The sequence below is a fragment of the Ctenopharyngodon idella genome, chromosome 18 (genome assembly GCF_019924925.1).
Source record: "Ctenopharyngodon idella isolate HZGC_01 chromosome 18, HZGC01, whole genome shotgun sequence".
NCBI lineage: Eukaryota > Metazoa > Chordata > Actinopteri > Cypriniformes > Xenocyprididae > Ctenopharyngodon > Ctenopharyngodon idella.
Window position 1 is genome coordinate 26508530 of NC_067237.1, and position 26948 is coordinate 26535477.

Below are 26948 nucleotides of genomic sequence, written 5' to 3' on the forward strand. Positions count from 1 at the left end.
ACAAACACTATTTTTTAATACTGTAATGTTCTGATTGGCCATTCAGCCTCAATGGAAGAATACAGCAAAGCTGTCTAGGAAATTGCATAATGTAAATGTCAAACGGTCTGCTCAGTTGCAGAAATAAATGCTTGCATGACAGATTATGAAAGTTAGATATTTGCCAAGCACTTTGTTTCGAGTCACCATCTGAAATAGCAGACAACAGCATCTTGTAAATCACAGCATTATTGCTAAAATACCTCATTGTTAAGATCGACAAGGTTAAGCAGGCTTCTTACATCTTTATAACACTGTGTTCTTGTGTAGGTGATGCATCACCATTCTCTTCATAAACTACTGTAATGAACTTTTACACTAAGATTGTGGATTTCAATTGGACACTTTTACAACCAGTTTTATTAGGTTTAAAACATGGCTCTGTGGAATGCCTGGTTTTTGATACTTTCTACTTCCTATACTGACACCGTCCATGTAGTGAGAAGGACCTCAGGGGACTTCAGTTTTAACATTATTGTAGAGTTTGTCTTGTAAACAGGCTGAATGTTTTGTACATTGTACATTTTATACAGATAAAAGTATAAAAAAAAGTCAAAACAATATTTCATGTCCACATATTTATTTATTTGGTGAGTAGCTGTGTAATAACTTGGATAATGTACAGTTAAACGTACCACATACATTTCAGTAAGTCTGACTGTACATTATCCCTTAATGCCAAATCACACTGAACCAGCAGACAGTGACCAACGGAAACAGACACTTCTACAGGATTTGTCGGTTGGCATCTTTTTCCATTAGTTGGCACTTGTTTTCACACATTTAATGTTCAATCCCCATTTGTCAGGTTGTGGAATGTCTGAGAAGTGACATACTGTAGCATGGTCTAGTGATTGTCCGCGTTGGTCGGTGTCTGTCAGCACAGTGTGAAATGGGCTTTACATATCCATCCAAGCAAACATGATAAAACCTCCTCTACCAATATGCATATTAAAAAAAGAAACCGAATAAATAACATGTCTTGTTATTTCAATTTTTAAGACAATAAAGGAAGAGTTTAATACAGCTAAAAATGAAATGTTACAAACCGATTAAGAAAGTACATGAACAGTATCACATTTACCACACACAAAAAAAAAAAAAAATCTTCATGCAGTTTTCATGCCCACAATATAAAGAGTTTTACAGCTTCTGGGTTCTGGTCAAACATCTGGCTGACCATTTACACTTTCCACAAAGAATTCACAGATGAGTATTGCTCAAATTCTCTTTCCGATTGATTCCAGTGTGACATTAAAAGTGAGATGGCTGCAACTTCCTGTCTTTGCAGCCTATTTAGGGAACCAGTAGTAATAGAGCAGCAGAATGGAGAGGAAAAGACCCTTAAGAACATTAGAACCAGGCTGGGAGGGAACTAGACTTCTTGTTTTCCTCAAGAGTAGAACTTGCTGTTGTTTATTTTTTGCTGTGGTTTATTTAACCTGTATGGACAAAGATAGACAGATATGAATATCCTCACTGAGAGTGTGATGTGTCTTTAAATTCACTCACGCAACTTCGTACAAACTTTTTTTCTGAGTAAGTGAACTCCTGCGAGATGTCCTCACGGCGCTGAGGGGTCGCGGCACGCTGCAAGTTGGAGTGAGTATCATAGAGGCAGAACTCATTGCTTAACTCTGCCTGCTTCTTTTGCAACTGTTTCGAGGAGGAGTAGAGTTCTTCCTGTGCTTTCTGAAGAAACAAGTCAGAAATGACAGGGGATTTCCATTAAACTAACAGAGTATTCTCAAAAGCAAAATTAGATATTCTATAATTAATATTATCAACAAAAGTACCCGTTTCAATACTGTGTAAAAATGTTGATGCTTCTTACCTCCACCTGCTGCATATCAACATACACCAGTAGAGATGCCAGCTCCAGGTTTTCACTAAATCCATTCTTTAAAGGGACCGATCTGTACCCTGTAAAAAGAATCAAGCTCAGTTTTTGTACTTAAACTTAAATCTGCATTCATTTGCACAATGTTTCACAAAAAACTAATTTGGCAACGGTGACGTTGACAGACTTACCTGAGCGAACACCTTTCACAGGGAACGTAGCCTGGGCCAGGAAATTGGGGTCAGAGAACATGTCCTCCTCAAAGACCACAAAACGTAGAAAAGTGAGTTCTGGTTCATACACGCTGAAAGTAAATCCCTCCGAAGGCTGAAAGTTTGGCCCGAGCCATATAGGGTTTAGTCCATTATCATCTGTGGACATATTTAATTATTTATTTTTTAAATCTCTATAGGGAAAATGAATACTTCTGGTAAAAGTAATTAAATAAACACACACACATACACATATTATATATATATATATATATATATATATATATATATATATATAGCAGGTAAGCAGTTCACATAGATTCCAATTAGAAAATCTATAAGAATAAGTATGAAAAGTATAAAAAAAACTATATACTAGTGCTATCAAACCAATTAATCACGATTAATTCTAACATAAAAGTGTGTGTAATATATATATATATATATATATATATGTGTGTGTGTGTGTGTGTGTAAATATTATTATATATATATATATATATATATATATATATATATATATATATATACACACACGCACACACACGTATATTTTTTTTATTAACAGACTTTTATGTTTGGTGTGATTAATCACAATTAATTGATTGACAGCACTACTATAGACCTATATACTTAAACTTTAACTAAATCTAAAATGCAAATGTAAAACAATTCAAAATATTAATAAAACTATAATAGTATCTCAGCGATATTAAAACAACACTGCTTCTTACGGCAAACGGTAGTCTTGAATTTGTTGTCATCTGTTTGGCCACACAGTTCGATCTCCACAAAGGGACTGGCAATGCTTCGCCCTGGTTTCGGAAGATGTCGTGCTCCGATCACCTGAGCATCAAAAAAACATTAAGAATCTTCTTTTTTTTTCAATTCTTTTATTAAAATGAAACATTTCATGTTCAGATCTCCAACTCGGACTACATTAATTTTGTTCTGTTTGAATAAAGATCATGTCTTACCCTAATGGTGATAGTATTTTTGACATTCTTCTTCTCCTGGTGAGGGTCATATGAATCTCTGCGCATCAGCTCAGGTTGCAGCACATATCCTGTGCCTCCATTCAGACTGAAGAGGGCGCTGTTCAGCTGAGTGTACTTATCTGAGGAGAGAAGCAAACGCTGTTTTACATACTGAATAAATGCTATGCCCTTTATTTATTGACTGACTGAAAAAGGTTGTATTTTCTCCGTAAATGCGTTTTTGTGCTCACACTCACAGTTTGATCCCATGTTGTTTCCTTTATTTCATATTTTTCTCTTTAAATAATGGGTAACACTTTACATTAAAGTCCCCATGAAATCTGAATTTAAGTTTTTTGCTTTTAGTGTGAATATGTTAGCCTTACTGTTATCTATAAGCTAGTGTCCTCCAAACAATGACAAAATTCGTATTTAGAAGATATAAGAATCCAAAATCAACGATTTTGATGAGATCACCCTGCACTTCAGTTTCACATCAGATTTTCTGTCCAATCAAATGCTTTCTAGAATCTGAAGCATCCCGCACCCTACACAAATAGACGCTGAAGCTGCATTTACTTACATTTACTATTTTCTACATGGTGAATGGCACGTAGTGCACTAAATAGGGAATAGGAAACTATTCAGACAGTGTAAATATGCTTTCTATTTTCCATTTAGTGTCACATGAACCACTGCAGTGCGAACACAGTCTGCTCGGTCCAGAGACACGATAGCACAGAGGAGATTATATGTGCGAGTCGGCAAAGACCACAAAACATATCGGACCCATTTGAATTTTGCACGGAATGCTATTTTTTAAAGCGATATGGAGATTGAGTAGAAACGGTTAGAGATTAGTAGGAAACTGGCTTTACTGAGCTCAACGGCTCTGGCCGAGCTGTGATATAAACAAAACGCTATTGGCTATTTTTAAAAAGGGGAGGAGCTGTTCGATATGTCCCGGCTGTATTCCTGTTTCAGTGGAAATTACGTATTGAATAATGTACATATTGAATAATGCTGTGTGTTCCAAGGCACTTCAGTGAGCCTTTAAGGTTTATATATTATTAGTTAACATGAACTAACAATGAACAATACGTCTACAGCATTTATTTGTCTTAGTCAATGGTAATTTCAACATTTACTAACACATTTGTTGTATTTGTTAACATTTGTTAATGCACTGTGAACTAACATGAACAATTCTTTATAAAATATATTGCTCATTGTTAGTTCATGTTAAAGGGTTAGTTCACCCAAAAATGAAAATAATGTCATTTATTACTCACCCTCATGTCGTTCTACACCTGTAAGACCTCTGTTCATCTTCAGAACAAAAATTAAGATATTTTTGATGAAATCCAATGGCTCAGTGAGGCCTCTATTGCCAGCAATGTCACCGAACCTCTCAAGATCCAGAAAGGAACTCAAAACATATTTAAATCAGTTCATATGAGTACAGTGGTTCTACCTTAATATTATAAAGCAACGGGAATACTTTTTGTGCACCAAAAAAACAAAATAGTGACTTTTCAACAATATCTAGTGATAGCCGATTTCAAAACACTGCTTCAAAGCTTAATGAATCTTCCGAACAACTGATTCGAAACAAATGATTCATTAAGCTTCGAAGCAGTGTTTTGAAATCACCCATCACTAGATATTGTTGAAAAGTCATTATTTTGTTTTTTGGGGGCACAAAAAGTATTCTCGTCGCTTCATAACATTAAGGTTGAACCACTGTACACACATGAACTGATTTAAATATGTTTTTAGTACCTTTCTGGGCGTTTGCAAGTGTAAATTAACTTGCTGGCATAGAGGCCTCACTGAGCAATCGGATTTCATCAAAAATATCTTAATTTGTGTTCCGAAGATGAACAAAGGTCTTACGGTTGTGGAACGACATGAGGGTGAGTAATAAATGACAAAATTTTCATTTTTGTGTGAACTAACCATTTAACTAATGCATTAACTAATGTTAACAAATGAGACCATATTGTAAAGTGTTACCAAATAATGTCTTATTTTACTCTTTCAACATTATTTTGCATGTTTCTTCCATCTAATACTCTACCCATTTATGCAAATATTCATTAAAACTTTAACTAGTATTTCAATAAAACCTTTCATTGCGGAATTTCCTCTCTTCCTTGTTTATTATTTTACACAGGAGGTCAAGGTTTGGCTGATTTGTGTGGTGTAGTTTGCTTGCCCCTGCTGGTACTGTAGATACCATTATGCTGCCAAAAAGCATTGACAAAGGAATAAATTTAATGTGATAGGCTCAAAAAGTTCTTTATGCCCATGAGCAAAAATGGCTGGTCACAGGTCGTATATTTCCAGTGAGGTCATACGTTAGCCAAACTACTGCCATTGAGATGTTGGAATGTTGGAATGTTAACAGATAGCGTTCTCCATGAATTACAGACCTGCTCAACTTCACACTTCATCTTACCAGCAGTTTGGAAGTTGAGTGCCACCATGTGACAGCCGCACATCCACAGAGGATATGGATCATAGTTGGAGGAATCCACCCTCTGGCCCTTAGGGTATATGCGGCTCAGCGCCTTGCGGTTATACATCATAAATTGAGTCGACTTGTTTCTGGAGGGTATCTTAGTTTCTACAAAGGAGCGGACCTCTTTGTAGGTATAATTATCTGATAGGGAAAGAGAATCGCATTGTTAATTCACAGTTAAAGGGATAGTTCACCCCAAAAATGAAAATTCTGTCATCGTTTACTCAACCTCAAGGAGTTCCAAACCTGTATGAATTTCTTTGTTCTGCTGAACACAAAGGAAGATATTTGGAAGAATGTCAGTAACCAAACAGATCTCGCCCCCCATTGACTACCATAGTATTTATTTTTCCTATTATGGTAGTCAATGGTGGGGGGGTCTGTTTGGTTACTGACATTCTTCTAAATATCTTCCTAAGAAAAATGTGAAAGCTAAAAAAAAAAAAACAGCATTTATTTGAAATAGAAATCTTTTGTAACATTACAAATGCCTTTACAGTCACTTTTTTTTTATTATTAATTTAATAAATACTTGTAGAATAAGTGTTTATTTCTTTAAAAAAAAGATACTGACCCCAAACATTTGAATGGTAGTGTATATGTATTCATATTTGTGTAAAAATGTATAAATGCATATTTATTTAATTAGCTGTACCAAAGCGGTCCTTGTCTTTACTGCGAGGCTGGCAGTAAACAACCAGTTCAGACATCTCGCTGGCCACCTCATCTCTGGTCTCGACCTCCTCCTGTTTTTTTTTCTGCAATGGGAAGTTATTGTAAACATTTATAAACCCTAGCCCGACATTATCCTTTAAATACTTGACTATTATATACTTAGAATGCCAATGGTTAAATGTTCTCTCTAGGGCTACACCTAGCATTTAAACACCCCCTGAATCTGTCTGGCTTCAACCAAACAATCCTATATTTACAGAATAAGTGACTCAAAACCTTGTGACAGCTTCCCCGTGTGACAACTAGCCCCGGTTTGCCCTATTTAGGACACGTACTAAGGTCCAAACGTGAGTGTGTGAGTCTTAGCGTGTGAGACAGACCTCAAACTCTCGGTTTTCCTCTCTCTGAGTGATGTCCCAGGCCACCTGATACCACTCGTACAGCTCCTCGGTGGTCTCGGTGGCCAAATCAAATGGAATATCTTTATTTTCCTTATCCTGCAACGTCACCACCACAGACTTGCCGTGTTTGGCTGAGCGAACTGTAAATGAGTGCAAAATAAGTCTGAGCATTACAAAGCCACGTGCAGTACAGGTGTTAAATGGCCTGAAGATAAATCATCTTACCAACAGTACACTTTGAGATGTCCACTATCCCTTTACATAAGTCACCTAATGGATTTTCCTCCTCAGGCTGAAAGAGTAATGTTGATGTTCAGTTTTTTTAAATGTAGATGTTCTCTATGTATGTAAGCAAATAAGCATGCAAAATACTGTACTAACTTGCACCAAAGGCCATATCTGTTTTGTTAAATATCCAAATTTTTAATATGCCTTACCTGGTAATTGGCTTCAGATGCATTGGCCACTTCTTCTACATAATTTGAAGGGAAATAGTGCTGTAGTTTCCCACCATAGTCTCCTTTCCACCTGTAGGGATCAGCAGATAAACAAGGAAATTAAATGTTGGTGATCAAAATTTAAGGAATTCAAATCACCCTGTGGTTTTTGAAACACAGTGTCACAAGAGTGATATGACAATCTTTTTCTGACAGAAAAAGGCGATAATGCATCTATTTGCCACAATTTACCACGGTAATGCCATGATACAATGACATGACGACAATTTACCACGGTAATGCCATGATAGCTATGTTTTTTTGGATATGAACCATGGTAAAATGATAGTATTCTTTGATGTACACTTGAATTCAAAAGTTAAAATTTTTAAGAAGAATGTAAGAATGTAATACTTTCATTCAGCAAAGATGAAAAGTGACAGTAAAGACATTTATAGTGTAAAAAAAAAAAAATCTTTATATTCATAAATTATATTCACAAGAATCCTAAATAAAAAAAAGGTATAATAGCTTACCGAAAAAAAAACTATATTAAGCAGCACAACTGTTTCTTTTACAAAATATATTGCTAATTGTTAGTTCACATTAACTAATGTTAACAAATGAGACCTTATTGTAAAGTGTTACCAAATAATGTCTTATTTTACTCTTTCAACATTACTGGGCATGTTTCTTCCATCTATTACTCTACCCATTTATGCAAATATTCATTAAAACATTAACTAGTATTTCAATAAAACCTTGCATTGTGTAATTTCCTCTCTTCCTTGTTTACTGTTTTAAACAGGAGGTCAAGGATGATTGGGCTGATTTGTGTGGTGTAGTTTGCAACATTCATCAGCATATTAGAATGATTTCTGAAGGATCATGTGACACTGAAGACTGGAGTAATGATGCTGAAAATTCAGCTTTGTCATCACAGAAATACACTTTAAAATATATAAAAATAGAAAACAATATTACCGATTCTACTGTACTTTTGATCAATAAATGCAGTTTTTGTTGAGCATTAGAGACTTTCAAACACTTTGAAAAAATCTTACCATCCCCAAACTTTCGAACATACATTGGAGTACTGTGTAAATTCTGTGGTACATGTATGCGGTAATCATTCAGTACCATGGTATTTATCAAATTAGCACGGTATTATTATTAGATACCTTCGCTGTATCATGGCACTGCCACAGCTTTTTGCAATGCTAAATAGTGCATTTACTGCTTTTATCTACATAATTTGCAAATAATCTCACCATCCATTTGCCTCCTTGGTCACATTATGGATCAAAGCGCCCTTGAAAAAGCTGAGCTCATCTGTCCGCATGGCCCTGTAGTCATAGAGGGCCTTCACTGTGCTCTGGGGCTGCAACACAACAAAAGTTATATCTTCCTATACGGATCTGCAGATTCACTGAGGTAACCCACACAACCCCTCAGTGGTTCAAAGAGTGTGAAGGCTAAAATAAATTCTCTTTAAATGGAATTCGTGAATTAAGTCGAGCTAGAAACATGAAGTATACATGGCTAAACATGACATCGCTGTTTTAGCCAGGCTGCATTTCCTCTTTTGAGACGATCAGTTTCCTATGTGAGAGAAAGAGATAGCCAGCGCCACCACTTCCTCCCCAGCCCACAGGAGATGACCTCTTGTGCACGCTAACATGCAGGAGCTGTGTTTGCTCTTCAAAGTGCTTACCAGAGATGGCTCTATCTCGTTGGCCTCCACATACTGTTTAGAATCATAAAGTGAAGCAGATACGGTTATCTGAAAAGAAAGACATAAAACATCTCTTAGACTTTTCGCCCTGCACATAAGACTTAAGCCAAGCAAAATCTATAATCTATACATTTTATAAAATATGTCTGATTAGTCTGTGTTCTTCTAGATCATTGGTTCGCAACTGGTTTTGCTTCAGGACCTGTAGTGGAAATCAAGTGGTGACTCAAAAGTTTATTGAAACATTTATTATAAAATAATTATTTGTTACTTATTTAATTAAATGAGCAGTAATTTAAATGTAAATAAATATTTGTTTTTAATTAATGTATTTAAAAATAAATATAATTTAACTAAACTGAATATTTTGATACATAATTAATCTATTAATTGGTTTAAAAATGCAATTTGAATTTTAATATAAAATTATATATAATATATATATATATATATATATATATATATATTAGAACATGATTGTGATTAATCAAAGAAAACAATTATCAGGGGTTCCACAAAAATATCTGTTTTCAACGTTAATAATAATAAGACTTTTTTTTTTCTTATTTTAATATTTATTATTTTAAAAATATATCACATTCATAGAGTTTGTATTGTATTTTTAATCAAATAAATGCAGCTTTGGTCAGCATAACACACATCTTTCTAAATTAGGGGTGTAAACTGAATTTAAATAGAATTAATTTAATTAGAATCATTAACCATAAGAGAGTTTTTTGTGATTGATCACAATCATGTTCGCCGACATCAAGGGCCTTGTTCAGGTTTGGTTGCTCTTTCTAATTATGACATCAGGAAAGATGTGCTTTGCGGTGGGGTGGGGGGGTGGGGGGTGGGGGTGGGGGGGGGGGGGTGCACATATAATAGTAGCCTCAGGAAGTGAAAAAAAGAGACATGTTTTAGTATTATATGTCTCCCTGAACATTCATATAAAACAAAGACACCTTAGTGTATATTAAACTTGTTCAACTAAATCAGAACTTTTGGTCTGAACTTTGATTGGAAAAAGGAGAAGAGACCAAAAGAGCTACTAGAGATGAAAGCACGCAAGTGTAACATGCAAACTGTGGCCTTAGCAAAGGAAGAGGTGCACATGCCCTTGCTCACTTTGAAGAGTTTATGCAGACAATGCACACAAAGAAAAAATGGTGAACAATCACTGCACAGAGTTCAGTACAGTCCACAATATGGGGCTGTACTGTATAAAAAGTGGGTAACACTTTTTTTTTACAGTGTCCTCGTTACACGTTACATGTAGTTACTATATAAATAACCATAAATTATGCATAATTACATGTAACTAACCCTAAACCACAGCCTAATCCATAAGTACATGTAGTTAAATATTAGTACTCAGTAATTAAATGTATAATTACATTGTAACACAAGTCACCTCAAAATAAAGTGTAGCCAAAAAGTATTTTCTATTCCAATAGAGACAATAGTTTATCTTATTACACCGTTTTATAGTTTTTTCTTACCGAACTGAAGCGCTCGACAAGTTCTGGTGTAACCGGGTAGCGGAGTTTGATCTTCCGATACAATGGTTTCTTTCGGAAATAGTCTACCAATTCCATCAGGCTCTCAAACTCACTAGAGGTGCCCAGCACATACAAAGATCCTTCTCTGTGTATCCGGCAGTGCTTCACCATCCCTTCACCTCTGTTGCAGCAAATAAAACCCACAATGAATTACAATAATTATTAAATTAAATAATATAAACACCACCACCACCAACAACAACAACAACAACATGCAACCGTGGGTCTTCTGCCCAAGTTCTGACGCTATCAGTTGAGCTTCTGGGGTGTCTTGATATTTTTAAAACAATTACATTTAATTAAAAAAAAAAAAAATTATATTTCTGTACAAATCTAAATTAATTACTGTGTCCACAAATCTCCCATTAAAAATACACATAAGAACATTTAATATAAATTCACTGGTCATTATTATGCAGTGACAAAAACAAAAAAGCCTCAACTGTTGAAATAAATCTCACAAATGTGGTTGTTCAGTTTAAGCACATGAAACATGAAAAAAGACTGTTTGAAAACCACTTAGAAAAGTAATAGTACATTTTGCTTCAGGACTCGTATTGGAAATCAAGTAGAAACCCAATAAAAGTATCAAAAAAGTTCACTGAAACATTTATTTAAAAAAAAAAAAAAAAAGAATTATTTGATAAATATTTTATTAAATGATCAGTTGTTTTTGAATAATGTATTTAATTGAATAATTGAAATCTATTAATTGGTTTAATAAAATTTTATTTATAAAACATATATATATATATGTTTTTTCAAGTAACATATATATATGCTTTTTCAAGTAACTAGTAATGCATTACTTTTCCAATTCACAACAAAATATCTAAGTTACTTTTTCAAACAAGTAACGCAAGTTACTTTTTCACATTTTTTGACTGACAGCTCTCCTGTCCCCATATTGAGAGAAATAAAGTGCAGAGGTGTTGTGTGTGCTGTGTGAACATGGTGGTTTTTGTAGTTCTAGACTAAATGTGAGCATGCATTTACTCATCTCACTTGCACGAAAATATTCATTATTCCTCAAAATGAATAAAAACTGAAATGCAATCTCAGAATTTTATGCAAACCTGTAATAATTAATATTAAATTACACAAATAATACTTTATGTATTTAATCTCACTTTATTAACCAGTGTCTTTGCTGCTGACCTTCAGTGATCTAATTCAACCATACTAATAAGCAAAAATTACTTTAGATTAGATTTAGAAATAAGAGTTTAAGCTTCCTCCTCCTGTATCCTATTTTCTTTAAAGTGCCCCTATTATGGATTTTGTAGCTCTAAGTGAATGAAAACATCCTGCAAAGTTTTAAATCTGAGAGTGCACCGTATATAAAGTTATTGTCTCTCAAAAGTAAGAGTCGACTCTGAGTCAATTAAACGAGTCGTTTGTAAAACGAATCCCAAGCCGTTACGTTGTGACGTCACAACGAAACATTAGCATATTACCTGCCCACTTATTGCGCGCAGACGCCAGGGAAAATTCATTTTTTCAACAATACCACAGCAGTACAATCTTTTGTTGTGTTCCCGTCATTTTACTAACGACTGCTTCTCAAACCTCTGGGAGTTTAACGCAGGATTCACAAAATGCTTGGTCTAAAAAATATGGATCAATGCCCAGTTTATTTGGACCAGCTTGCTCCTCTGAATCTCAACCTGTAAGTATGGTTAATAATTGATGTTTATATTTTCTAGCAATCATTCAAAATTCATAATTTTGTATGTTATGTTGTGTAATGTACACCCTAGTCTGTATGTCTCCTGCTAACCGGCTAACTCACGTTTCTGTAGTTCTGATATTCAGATGTGGGTCCAATATTGTCTTATTACTTGGAGTAATGATCAAGAATGGAGCATGACTTTTGTTTACAAAGTCTAATGCATTATCAGCTATTCACGTCTGTGCTTGGCTAACGTGGGAGTTTACAACATACAAAACAAACTGTTTTTTTTCCTCTGCGTTTTTATTATTACAGTAGAGTGGAGCTCTATCTGTATTGTAATAGGATGTTAAGATGCTAGTCCGCGCTAACTAGTTGAAGTATTCTCTCTGTAAACAGTAAACACCCATTGTAATGTCAAACAAAAATATAGCAATTTTTCTTTGTTAATAGTTATGACAAAAAAGCCTGTACACATCTGGCCTACGTCCTACTCCAGTCGTGATTGCGAATTAGTTTCTGGTTGATCGACTACTTCAGACGTTTCATCGTTGGACTCGGGCTCGAATTGATACGGTAAAATCGATGCTATCTTTTCTGTCCATACATTGTATACAATGTCTTGCGAATTGATAGCTGTCATTCAGTTATAGTAATGGGTGCGCGGTGTGCGCAGTAGACCAATCACAAAGGATTGGGCCATCTGACCAATCAGAGCAGTGTAGGCTCACGGAAAGGAGGGGTTCAGAGAGACTGATTCTTTGAACTGCTTCTAATGAATTGTTTATAAAACATTGAAAACTCGGGTGAAATTAAATGTATATTATGAGAAAACAAAAGTGTTTTTTGACCTTGCATGCATGTAACCTTTGTAGGAGACTCCCAAAACAATATTAGGAACCTTAAAAAAAGGCATAATAGGAGCACTTTAATACAGAATGGCAGCACAGCTGAAAGGTTTGTTTGAGCTGCGCCCTCTATTGTACAGGCGTAAATATGCATTTCCTTCAGCCTGAGGCTTATTCATTTCACTTTTGGTGTGAAAGGTCCTTAACATTTGCCAAAAATAGAACTTAATTTTGTTATTAAAAAACAATCAAGCAAGCCCAGCCCAGGTGAGAACTTTTTCATAAAAAGTAACTAAGTAACACAATTAGTAACTTTTTTAGGGAGTAATGCAATATTGTAATCCATTACTTTAAAAGTAATTTCCCCAACACTAATTTATATATATATATATATGTATATATATATATACACACACACACACACACACACACACATCTCTACACAGTCCACATGATTCAAAGTATGGATGTAGATGGGTGGATAACTTACGTATATGAGTGTAATACTAGGGGTTACTTGTTTTGAAAAATTGCTAATGTAGAGATGGAAAACAGAGCAGCACCTGAAGGTGATGGCGTACGAGTCTGAATCTTCTCTCTGTCTGATGAGGAAGGCTCCATCTCGAGGGATCCTCATGAGATAGTCCTCTGCCTCACCACGACTCAAGTTACTGTAAAACCACCTAAAGACAAAAAAACCACAGCTTCACATCTACGGTGTGTCTGCAGTTTCTAGTGAGCGCTAGAAGAAGCTGCAAGATTGACCACGTGGTCTTCTACAGCTCTGCTGGCCGGGATGTGGTAAACACAATGAAGTTGTTTGTGCGCATCAAGTATCGACTAACCCTTCACGCAGGTGCTGGTCTGGTCGAGGCATAGGTTCGGTGAGGCGCAGATTGAAATCCTGACAGCGGAGCAGGTTTTCCCTGTAATACTGGATGAGCGCATACACACTGGGGAAGTGCAGGTTGTCTGTGAGGAAATAGACGGTGTGACCTCCTTCTATGCAGGAACGGATTCGACAATGCTGGACTCGTCCACTGCGCCTGCAAAGACCACACAGTAAATTTATTTAGCAAAATGTGCATTTCTGTGTAATTAGGGCCTGAGCACCGATGGTGAGAGGACCATATTGGAATTGCTCCGTTTCTTATTATTGTTCTCTGAAATTAATCATATTTTTGGGGCCCTAAACATGCTCAAAAGCTCTTGACACTTTGCACACGTGTCAGAAGTGGCGAAAATCTGATGTTGGTTTCAGAATTAGGTGTCGCAAAATGGCTCGATAGAATCTTTAACGAAGTGCCTCTCGCCCTATGTTTCACAAACAGGTATGAAATTCGGTACACACATGTCGGTTCGGTACACACAGCCCAATACCTACAAAAAAGTCTCCTGAAACAAAATCTGAAAACCAACAGGAAGTCAGATATTTTTTTGAATTTTCTTTGCAAAATTTGTGCAGATTTTGCTATTTCCAGACGTTATACTTTAACAAAATCCTCCTAGAGCTTTAATCAGTTCAACATCATATTTGGTCAGTCTAATCTAAAGGCCTTGGCGACGTTAAATTGCAAAGATCTTGAGTTTTCGCTGAAGGGTGTGTCTGTTGCGGCCTGACAAATTTCAATGTTTGAAACAGGAAGTTGTTGTAACTCGGGCATACAATGTCCGATCTGCCCCAAACTTCACATATTATATTAGAGTCCTGGCCTGAACACATCTACATGGCAATATTCAGTTATAGTCAAAGCGCCACCTGCTGCCAGCAGGAAGTGTGGCATGTCAAAATGACTTTGCCATATTTCTCCTATATTTACCCGCTTAAATGCATGTCGCCTACTGTCCATCAGTCACTGAGGCACTGAGAGTCACTTCTTGGAGGATGATGTCATTATGAAAAGCTTTACACCACCGGGACATGCTTAAACTAAAGTAGTAAAATCAACACAATACAAATACAAATGACTGTATTATTACAGTATTATTGTAATATTAAATAGGTATTGAGAGTTAGCTAACAAGGTTCAACTTAAAGTTAATTGTGACATTTTTATCCATCTTTGTATTTATGATATTATCATACTGATTTCTGTAATTTTATCAAATAGGATGGAATCTTTAAAACAAAAATCAAATTCAATGCTAAAACCTAAATTAAAGCAATAAGCCCCAAGAAGCTGTGGTTTACAGTGAATTTATAACATCTAAGGGGTGTTGTAAAATATGTTTAAGTTGATAAGAGTGGTTGCTAAGGCAAACACATTCAGTGACGCAGCGATATTTATGTAATGCGGTCATCTGTATGTTTTCGAGAATTTTACAACGGCTTAGAAGGCAGTTCAACCAATCAGAATCAAGGGCTGGAACTATCCGTTTTATAAGAGATATTATGTCACTTCCTGGAGGATGATGTCATTAATAAAAACTTTTTACCACAGGGACATGCTCAAACTAAAGTAATAAAAATTAATACAGTAGAAATTACTGTAATACATGTCATTAAATTAGCATAAATGGAATCTTTAAAAAAAATAAATAAAAAATCAAATCCATTGCTAAAATTGAATGTTTGTGTTGTTGTTTTGCCCCAGCAAATATTAGGTCACTTCCTATGTGATAATGTCATGATAATGTCACAGAGACAGGCGCAAACTAAAGTAGCAAAATTAAAATTATTTAAAATTCACCCCATGGTTACTTTTTACAATTGTGAAATTGTGCTAAAAGAAAAGTTACTAATATGATTCTGATTACATCTAGTATAATAAAACAGTATGATGGGACATGAAAATGTACTGCATTGTAGGAATGACCCATTTCAACTGCATATGCTGCCTTTTCCTTATTTCTTCCATTTGAAAAGACTAAATTAAAGACAATAAATAAAATAAAGAGAAAATAGGGAGTGAAAAACCATCCCTCCTCCCTTTTTGAAGAGTATAAGAGCAGGCCTACATTACCAGAATGAGAGGGTGCAATCATTGACGAAGGTGTCGCTCTCTCGCACCAGAAATGTTCCGTCAACTCCACCTGAATCTGCACAATATTCTTGCAGAAGTCTCTCGGCTGTCTGTCTGCCCTCTGACATCCGCCCGTGAAACCAGGGCTCTGCCTGATGAAGCTCTGTACCTCCCTGGGACGACTGAGGAGAGGTAATACGTTTGAATTACACAATTTATTGCCTTAATTTGTGGCATTTTAAAGTGAATCTCATTCTAATATGGAGTCTCAGTGATTCACCTTTCCAGCGTCCTCATCTAGTTCATTCTCCTCAGCATAATACAAAGTCTTATTCTCGATCACACAGTAGTGCTTGTACCATCTCTAAACACGGACACAGTCACACAGAAATTACACTCATAATCAATTAAGGCAACTGCAATACGATGAAACAATAACCCAAGACGACCATGATGATGTTAACTGGATTTTGGCACCTCATCTATTGGATCCCAGATGAAGAGCTCTCCCTGCTTATCTCCTTTCCGTAGGTCCTTTTTGCCAAAATTCTCATCTATATTTAGTTTCTTGTGCTGTATGATAAAGTTAGTTGCAAAACATTGATTACATGGCTTGGTATTGCATTGTAAACTGAAGACATTGCAGGATTTTCCAGTGAAGCTTTTCTACCTTGATGATGATCTTGCCCTTCAGCTGGCTTGGTGATGGCAGTTGTTCTGCTTCTGGTTCCAGTGGCTCCATCAGAAGCTTGTCTTGGAAAACATCTTTGAACACCTGAGCCATCATTTTCTGTTGCTTGATATCACAGTGTTCTTCTATGGACAGCACTACAGGATACCTGCAAACAGTAGACACATTCATAAACATTCTTCATAAAGGTAACACTTTACAATAAGGTTTCATTTGTGTAACTACATTAGATAACATTAACAGTCTCTGGTAACATTATTTAATTTTTATTAACTAATATTAACAAAGGGTAAGAAATAGTGGTTAAACGGATCGTTGTTGATCCGTACGGACCAAGCCTCACGGTTCGGCACGCATGTGATTCGCGGATCAATTGCAAATTTAACCGCAATAGTGAAAGGTTATCATTTGCGCGTATTTTGTCTTGCTAGTTTACACATTAGATATATATAAAACCATTCCAGCGCTAGAAGAGGCAAAAGAGGATTTAATTCGGTATCGCACGCCACGCTGTTATCGGTGTGCACAGACGCACATACATACAAGTCTCACGCGCACATAAAGAGAAAGGCGCGTCTCAGTTAGCTCGCGAACTCCAAATTGATTTCTCTTTCGCATCCTCAATGCACTTGGATGGACACATACACGCATTATGTCAGTCAAAATACCCCTCTCGGCAAGTATTCTCGTAAACACAATCGGTTATGTCTTAATTGAACGAGGTGCGAATTCGGATGTGTATCTATCGGATATGTGTATGCATGCGGTCTTACTCTTAAAGTGACAACAACCTATAAATACTTGGTGTTGTCTGTCATGTAAATCAAACAACAAAACACAGCTTTAACAAAGATTAATCTAAATTAAATTTATACAGTTAACAGTGTCATTTTACATTTAATTATTACATTTCTGTACACGAAAATTAATACTACAGTTAGACCTAATACTTTATTTGTAACTTTGTTGTATTTATCTATGCTTGTGATTAGTGTACAGTATTTGTTCTTTTTACAGTCTGTTCACTTGCCTTTAATAATGTGTTAGTTAGGCTAGTAGTTTCTGCTGTGGTATCGGAGTTAGTGGGCTAATAAATGCAAAGTTACGCCCCACCCCCCAATATTTTATTTTATTTTATTTTTTATTTTTTTTGTGCTGATCCGAAAAATGATCCGATCCGTGACTTATTAACCGTGATATGATCCGAACTGTAAGTTTTGTGATCCGTTGAACCACTAGTAAGAAATGTTGTAAGAATTTGTTGTTCATTGTTAGTTATTGCATTTACTAATGTTAACAAATGAGACCTTATTGTAAAGTGTTACCTTTCTGCATTTCCAGAAACACAAAATCTGTATGTAGCAGTTTTATTTTTAATTATTATGATTTTGGAAATTACTCCCACAAGTATAACATAAAACAAATTACAGGTTATATTTAAAAAATGACAATGAAATCTATTTTTTGGAACATTCAATTTTTTGTGCATTTTGCCAGTATTCTCGTGCTAAAAAGGCACATTTTCGCAGAAAATTCTTCATTACTGATTCCAGAATTTTTACTTTTGAGTTTTTGTTAATTCCAAATATTCTCAATGGTAATATCATCAGATTCCTACTGTATAATGGAGTAAAGATTAGCAAAAATTAAAGGTAGTACAACAAATACTACCCATGCTGTATAACACCTTACATTTACGATAAATTATTTAATAATTAAATTATTATTATTTTTTCATGTAGCAGTAATGCAAATTTAGGGGGAAAGTTTGTTTTATTGTCATACAAATAATGTCACAATGCAAAGAATACATAAAAAAGGGCTTAATTTTCTTTATGTAAAATATAACTGCTTATTTGTTTTAATTTGGGGACACACTATATCCTGGGCATGTACTTTAAAGGATTAGTTTACTTAAGAATTAAAATTTCCTGATAATTTACTCACCCCCATGTCATTCAAGTTGTTTATGTCTTTCTTTCTTCAGTCGAAAGGAAATTAGGGTTTTTGAGGAAAACATTCCAGGATTTTTCCCCATATAGTGGACTTCAGTGGGGTACAACGGGTTGAAGGTCCAAATTGCAGTTTCAATGCAGCTTCAAAGGGCTCTACAAGATCCCAGCCGAGGAATAAGGGTCTTATCTAGCGAAACGATCATAAAAATAAAAATGTATATACCTTTTAACCACAAATGCTCATCTTGCACTAGCTCTGCGATGCGCCACGCATTACACATTCCTACTGCGTAGGCGGAAGCATCGCGGTAGGGCGAAAAACTCCATCTCATTTTCTCCTCCAATCATCGTTGTTTTACCTGTATTTGTAAAGGCCGTTTGACTTTGCACGTTCGCTTTGTAGACACTGGATCAGTACTTGTGCCTACGTCATGCGTGACCTTTCCAATGTGATTACGTAATGTGTGGCACATCGCAGAGCTAGTGCAAGACAAGCATTTGTGGTTAAAAAATATATATTTTTGATATATATATAAATGACAGATCGTTTTGCTAGACAAGACCATTATTCCTCGTCTGGGAGCTCTTTGAAGGTGCACTGAAACTGCAATTTGGACCTTCAACCCGTTGTACCCCACTGAAGTTCACTATATGGAGAAAAATCCTGGAATGTTTTCCTCAAAAACCTTAATTTCTTTTCGACTGAAGAAAGAAAGACATGAACATCTTGGATGACATAGGGGTGAGTAAATTATCAGGAAATGTTAATTCTGAAGTAAACTAATCCTTTAAAGGTTTTTTTAAATTCGCCCATTTCCACCTAACAGAGAGAACGTCACCAAATAAATGTGCGAATGTGTGTGTTGTTGATGACTAACTCAGATGTTGCGAAAGCATGATCATTGATGGCCTTAACCACATCCTTAAACTTTATCTTGGAGGTTCTGGTCCATCCGTGGTATATAATAGGTTCATCAGGACCATTCCAGCAGTCCACTGTATTAGAAAAGAAAACAATACGGTTATCAGACTGACTCTCACTGATTTCAGATTTCACTGTATTATTATCAATGCATACTGTAATAATGAAGCACAAAAGGACCTGCATTAGCTTAGCAGAGAATTAAAGAATATTTATGTAAAAATGAGGATATTGTTCACTGACACTCAACACAGCGGCAGCCCAGCCTCAGGCAGCGCACATAAGCTTCTGTTGAGGACTCACTGCGCAACTGATCTCCAGTCAAATATCTGTGAAAAAAGCAAAAACACATGAAGTAACACAGGAAGTTCATCATGAAGAGGAGGAGCTGCATGTGTGTAATGATCATGAAGAACAGCAGCACTGACGTGTTGTGAGAAGAGTTGATCCAGTAGTGAGACAGAGGATTGTTCATGTCCAGTGGGCAAATCTCTGAGAACTTCTCATCCCAAATTGAGTTTTCTTTGGAGAAGAGAAAACAGAGGAACTAGAAAGACAGAGAGAAAAACTCTATTAACACATCACCTGCAAATATAAATGAACAAAGTAAACAGATCTCTATAAGCTGTACCTCTTCAACAGTAAAGGCTGGATCATTAGTCTTCCTCATGGTGTCATCGATAAAGATCGTCATCAGCTCTCGGACTTGATTCAGATTGTTGGCCCAAGTCTCCTACAAAATAAATTCAGTTTTTCTTAACAAAACAGAGTCTTTAAAATGAAATATACTGTATATAGATGAGAGGTATAGACAGTATATATGTGGCTAGATGAATGCATGGATGGATGGATGAGCAGGAAGTATACAAATATATGTCAGTCTTACTCTTTGATGATATAAAAGGAATCTTTGAAAATCGCAGAGTTGAATAGGCTGGTCGTTGTTACTGGAGAGAAGAAAAAAAAAATAAGAAGAAGAATGGGAACATTAGCATGACCATATGACACACATTTAAAGAACTGATTCAACCAAAACAATAGACAGTTTCTTACCCCATGATGAAAGCACATGACTCCTTTTTAAACTCCTCTAGAATCTAACAAAATGACAAGCAACATACAACATTTATATTTATATGCATATATATATATATATATATATGAATTATGATTCAAAAGTTAAGGGTCTGTAATTTTTCCCCAAAGAAATTGATCAAAAGTGAAAGTGAAGACATTTATAATCTAACAAAAGATTTTCATTTAAGATTTTCAAATAAATGAAAATATATGTATAATAGTTATAATGGTATCTGCCAATCACAAAAATATTACGCAGCACAACTGCTTTCAACATTGATAATAATAAGAAATGTTTCCTGAGCACCAAATCAGCATATTCAAATGATTTCTGAAAGAACATGTGACAATAAAGACTAGAGTAATGTCTGCAGAAAATTCAACTTTGACAGGAATTAATTAACAGTTATATAAAATTGTAATAACACTTCACAATATTGCTGTTTTTACTGTATTTTGTATATATATATATATATATATATATATATACACACACACACACACACACACACACACACATTACGCCCAAAGCGTAGTTTATTCAGCAAAACTAAACTGCACTCTTACCATCTTTTGGTTTTCGAATATCAAAAGATTGTAGAATTTGTGAAATTGCTCAAAATCCAGAACTTCTTTTTTCGCTCCCACCACCTGAAATTATGAAGTCGACACTTTTAGTGCAAAGCCAACTAAAAACATGTCTTTTAAAAAAAAAATAAACTTGTAGATAAACACAGATCATCATTTGCAAAACATCAGGAGAGGAAATTCAGTTGCCATAAAGTTTTCCATATGATGCAAAGCGTACACTTCCGTCAAGATGATATGTATACAATGCATCATTCATACCGAAATTCTGTCCTTCAAAAAACGTCCACCTGGTACTTTAAAGTTCATTTGTGGCAAAAGAGACTTGAGCTCTTTCAGGGTGATGCTGTGAGAGAGATGAAAGAGCATTAAAGAGGAGTAATGAAGTGAGACAAAACTGCAATTCAACCGGTTGAAGCAGGTGAAAGAGAAAGAGGAGAACCTATTTTTCTTTGTCTTATCAACCGAGTACATCTGCTTCCTCAGCCAACTACAGTAGAGTGAAAAACAGAGAATGAAACAAATATATTATTTGTGTTACAGTTTATACTCAAGGTACGCTATCTGTGTGTGTGTGTGTGTACGTGTGTGTACCTCTCTATAATCTCTGGTGTGTGAGCCGCCAGTGTCTCCTGTCTGAGTAACTCCAGTCCTGTCAGCCATTTTTCTGCATCCTCCACCGAATCAGCTGTGGAACAGCAAATACTATCAGTGCTAAAAACAATGCAACTATCTTTCCCACATATAATTTTAGGATCACATCATGTTCTTCCTTTAACAGTCATTTCTTAACCAGCCAAAGAATAGAATATCTATTAACACAGGTAAGCAAAATGCGTTTTCATGCAGTGTATAAATATCAAAATTTCAAAAATAAATTAAAAATGTATACTGAAAGAAAGGAAATGGCTCACTCAAGAGTCTCGCATCAAACTTGGGCTAGTCACGTGCTACAGTATAATTACCTACTATGCACGTCACACATTATATATAGACATTACGCTGTATGTGTTTGTATCTCATAATGAAAGCTATGCTAGCTGTGCTTACTGAATTTTATATATTGTTTATTCTGTACATTGTGCATATTGCATATCACACTCGGGCATGTAGTGGAGTAACAATAAAGTGATTTGATTGGATTTAAATGTTTTTTTTACTTAGAATATGTAATATAAGAAAACACACATACCCCCCAGACTGAGAGTGTTGAGAACAAACTGAGAGCCGTAGAATATGGTAAAGCATGTGTTTGGATCTGTATTTTTATCCTTGCTGTCCTTGAATCGATCAAATTCTTTGGAGTTTTTTCCTGGTCGTACTTCCCGGATCTCAAAAATGTCCACTGCAAAAATAAGATCGAAACATAAACATTAACACAGTATTCAGATCAACAGACAGCAATCATAGTGTTGTTATTGTTAACTACTGTAAAAGTAAAAAGACTATTAAAAAAAATTCTGTTACTTGAAATAAAGCTGAAATAAAATGTAATATAAATATTAGATGAAAAACATGATACTTTTGTTGGCAACTAAATATTAAATAAAAATAAATTAAACCTAAATAGAAATATTAAAAATACTAATAACAAATTTATTAAAACTTTAACTAAAATTGAAAATATACAAATAAAAGCTAATTCCAAATATGAAAAAATCTATAATAGTGTATAAATAATACTAAAATAACACTGGACCAGATCTAATAAATAAAGATAATTCCAGTGGGGAAGTGTTTTGAACTAAATATAAATGTGTGGGTTTTTTTAATATACTAATATATGAATTTACATAAATATCAGAAACACTGTGACAAGGCGCATGACATGTTATGTCATAATCCAACAAAAATAAGACTATGCACAGTATGCACTAGGAGTCATGTACAAAAGAAACAGTAGAAAGATTAGTTGGTGAGGAAAAGAAAAAGTGGCACTTCAGAAGGTGAGAAAAATATTGTGATGGGTGTGATGGCACTACAGACTCATAATTACTGGAAAGAGACATTCAGTACACTGGCCACACCCCAAGAATTGTCCTCCTACAAGATCATATGGATTTAGATTGTTGCTGCCCATGGAGACAGCGAAGTAGCTCACTTGGTTTTGAGACACAGCCTATGACTACTGTCTGAAATCAGCTCTCTATTATTGAACAGATCAACCTGGAATGTTAAAAGCTGACCGCCAGTTCATCTCACTAATCATTTTATCTGTATCTATTTTTTTAAGAAATTTATACTTTCATTCAGCAAGGACAATAAAGACTTTTACACTGTAACAAAAGATTTCGGTAACACTTTATTTTAGGGTCTTTTAACTAGTTGCTTATTAGTTTGCATATTACTATAATATTGACTGTTTATTAGTACTTATTAAGCACATATTAATGACTTATTCTGCATGACCTTATTCTACTTTCTTAATACTACCCAATACCTAAACTTAACAACTACCTTATCAACTATTAATGAGCAGTAAATTAGGAATTTATTGAGGGAAAAGTCGTAATTAATAGTGAATATGTGTTCCCTATACTAAAGTGTTACCAAGATTTCTATTTTAAATAAATACTGTTCTTTTGAAATTTCTATTTATCAAAGAATTCTGAAAAAGATTTTGAAAAAAGTGTATCATGGTTTTCCACAAAAATTTAAATTGTAATAAAATTTCACAATATTCCTTTTTTACTGTATTTTCATCATTACAAAACCTTACCAACACCAAACTTTTGAATAGTAGTGTAATTAATTTAAATTTCTGTAAAACAATAACTAAAAAAAACAAATAATCGGTAACACTACAATATTGTTCATTAGTTAACATTAGTTAACATGAACTAATAATGAACTGCACTTCTACAACATTTATTAATCTTTGTTAACGTTAATTTCAACATTTACTAATACATTATTAAAAATAAGAGTTGACTTATTTGTGAACTAACGTAAACAAACAACAAACTGCTATATTTTTTATTAACTAACGTTAACAAAGATTAACAAATACAGTAACAAATGTATTGCTCATGGTTAGTTCATGTTAGTTAATACATATTTTAACATATGTACATAAGGCCACATATTTGTAACATCCAAAGACGCACGATAACTTTTAAGTAATTAAAGTATTGATTTTAATTGTCTAATCAATAGTACTGTCAAATCGATTAATCACGATTAATCGCATCTAACACACACACACACATATATATATATATATATATATATATATATATATATACACAACTTTTATGTTAGATGCGATTTATTGCGATTATTCGACTTGACAGCACTACTACTAAACTTTTATCATAAAGTTCCTGTAACTTAAATGGTAAAACATGGCACTGGCAGTACCAAGTTCAGGGGTTTGCTTTACACATACAGCTTAAATCCAAATGTAAGAGAAAAAAGAAGAAATTAGCTTGAGGCAAGGCACTCACACACTCCCTCTGTCTTGTCGGCGGTGCGCGTCCAGGCAACCTGTCGCGTCTCCATGATGACCTGTACGGTAAGCCTCTCCATCCTCTGTCTGTACACTGTCATCACTATCCCCATCTCCAAGTCCCGCTTAATGAGACTCTTCTTGTACTCAGTCAGGTCTCCCTGCTGAGTGCGGCCTGCCATCTCTGCCTTTGGCCACACACTGGAAAAAACAAACAGCCAAAGTGGTCGCTTACTGCAATCTGTGCGGCAGCAGGTAGTCTACACATGTAGTCATATGTAGACACTTGGCAGGTTTGCTTTCTGTACAACTGAATGATATAGCAAAAAATGTCAGTACTTTGAATATCAAAACACTGTGGACTATTTGATATTCAAATATTTCAAGATACTGCATTGAAAAAATCAAACATTAAACAGTTCACCTAAAAATGTAAATTCGGTCATAATTTACTCACTCTCATGTTGTTTCAAAACCTGAATGACTTTCTTTCTTCTCTAGAACACAAAAGAAGATATTTTGAAAAATGTCTTTCATTGCCCATTCAACGGTAACTTTCATTATATGGACAAAAAAGGTTGAAACATTCTTCAAAATATTGTTTTTGTGTTCTGCAGATGAAAGAAATTCATTCGGTTTTGAAACAGGTTTGGAACGACACAAGGATGAGTGATTAATGACTGAATTTTCATATTTGGGGGAACTACTTATTAGTTTGTTTGTATATTAGATTTGATCCATGCAGTATATTGAAATAGACCTACTTGAAAATGAAATAATCCATTGTGTTGTAATTAAATGGATTATACAGTAACTGTTTCTATAGACAGCAGCAAATACATTCACTGAAGCTTTTTAAGTTGTCAACTGAAACAAGCGCTAATTAAACAGAATTTGCCAGAACAATTGATTCCTCTTTACATGAGTTTTTGGTTTAAAGAAGTACAATTTGTGAGGAAGACAATGCTAATACTGTAATTTCCCAATCATGCATGTCAGCTCTGATAATAGAAATTATCACAAACTAAAGAGGAATATCACCATCAGTTATCTGTGACTAACAGTGCACCTTTCAGAGACAAGTCAGTTTTCCAAACTGTTGAACCATGGCAAGCAAAATAGATGTTTCATGTCTCGTTCCCCATAGAAGCTCATATTTGCATTGCAAATGATTAGTTGGGTACTGTGGAAGTGTCCCAAAGCAAGTCCCTCTTTGAAAGTAAATCATTAACCCAGTAAACTCGATGTGGTTTCCATTCAGAAACCTTTGTACATTACCCCCACACCCTCAATTCTTCCATTTTGAGCTTTCTGTGTGAAAGAGAGAGAGAAACTATCTTCCCTGACATTTAAAAACAAGCACTAAGATAAAAACAACCAACTAACAAACCAGAATACTTGACAAAAATGAAGACAAGATAAGAATAAGTTAAGATCTGATGCTGTACAGTGTAAGAAAATGAATATGCCACATCTGAGTGTGTCTTTACTGTAAGTACAATACGTAATTGTTATCATTCAAAACAAAAGGCAGAGGAGGTACACCTGCTTTTGCAGAATTAGCTTTTTTTGTAGACCACGAAAATGTATAGAACAATTTTGTGCATTACTTATTGTGCATTTTGTTGCAAATGTAGTTTTCAAGTAGCCTAACAGTTATCCCACTGATGATGAATAAAGGGAGCTTCAACTCATATTTAGTTAATAATACTCCTTAAACTTGACCAGTGTATTTTTAATAAAAAATAGGCCTTTAAATCAAAAGTATACATACATAAATAGCTACTGTAATACCCCGTGATGTAACCATCCAAACATACAAATAAATAAATTTAAAAAAAATACTTACCCAAGTTTAGAGAAGAAAATCAATGACCACTTCGAAAACCACCTGCTGTAACCTAGCTAATTCTCATTTTTAAAAATAAAAAATAGCCTAATGCAGTATTGAAAACCCTCTATGATCAGACTAGTCACAATGTGGTCAGTTCCTCTATTCGCTAAACACAAGGAAGTGAAGAGAACATTAAGAGAATAAAAAAAAAAAAACCGGAAGCAAAATTATCTATGCAAAATCCCCAGGGAACACAGGGCGATGTGTGTACCACTCTGTCAAACTTTTGTGCCTTTGTGTCAGTTTAAAATACGCCAAAAAACGTGACATCTGATCTGAATACAGGAGAAGCGTTTATTTCAGTGTGTAGTCAGGCTGCTTCAAGTCGCATGTTGCCAGTGTTGACGTCATCGTGACATCACGACGTTCTTCTCATTTAGTGTTTTATGTTTATTAACAGAACCTATTAATGACTCTGTTAAACTACATGTGACTCTAAATGCAAACGGAATGCTTTAAAGCAAAGTATAAACGTGTAAGCATACTTT

At 35.0% G+C, this 26948-nt stretch overlaps 1 protein-coding gene across 2 annotated transcripts; it reads right to left on the reverse strand.

Annotated features, from left to right (window-relative positions):
- Window positions 1-602: 602 nt before the first annotated feature.
- plcg2 (phospholipase C, gamma 2) lies at window positions 603-26792 on the reverse strand. Of its 2 annotated transcripts, none has more exons than XM_051871193.1 (33): window positions 26416-26792; window positions 24565-24767; window positions 22311-22463; window positions 21713-21806; window positions 21561-21608; window positions 21380-21464; window positions 21098-21181; window positions 20507-20550; window positions 20340-20400; window positions 20085-20186; window positions 19882-20000; window positions 19697-19782; window positions 19410-19527; window positions 16556-16724; window positions 16363-16458; window positions 16166-16249; window positions 15886-16067; window positions 13768-13968; window positions 13486-13605; window positions 10343-10523; window positions 8820-8888; window positions 8377-8486; window positions 7106-7196; window positions 6894-6960; window positions 6648-6808; window positions 6248-6350; window positions 5530-5733; window positions 3069-3208; window positions 2826-2937; window positions 2071-2250; window positions 1874-1962; window positions 1564-1731; window positions 603-1481 (listed from the first exon to the last, which is right to left on the reverse strand). In XM_051871193.1, the coding sequence occupies exons 2-33, from the start codon at window positions 24746-24748 to the stop codon at window positions 1473-1475; spliced, it is 3714 nt and encodes a 1237-aa protein (XP_051727153.1). In that variant the 5' UTR covers window positions 24749-24767; window positions 26416-26792; the 3' UTR covers window positions 603-1472. The 2 variants fall into 2 exon arrangements, with proteins under 2 accessions (XP_051727153.1, XP_051727152.1); XM_051871192.1 differs by having other exon boundaries at window positions 1568-1731; window positions 26416-26791.
- Between the last annotated feature and the right edge of the window lie 156 nt (window positions 26793-26948).

Coding starts and splice junctions, on each gene's coding strand:
- plcg2 (XM_051871192.1), bottom strand. CDS start 24,748: ATGGCAGGCCGCACTCAGCAGGGAGACCTGACTGAGTACAAGAAGAGT. Junction 21,465..21,560: donor GATAAGACAAAGAAAAATAG/GTTCTCCTCTTT, acceptor TCTCTCTCACAG/CATCACCCTGAAAGAGCTCA. Junction 16,068..16,165: donor TAGATGAGGACGCTGGAAAG/GTGAATCACTGA, acceptor ACCTCTCCTCAG/TCGTCCCAGGGAGGTACAGA.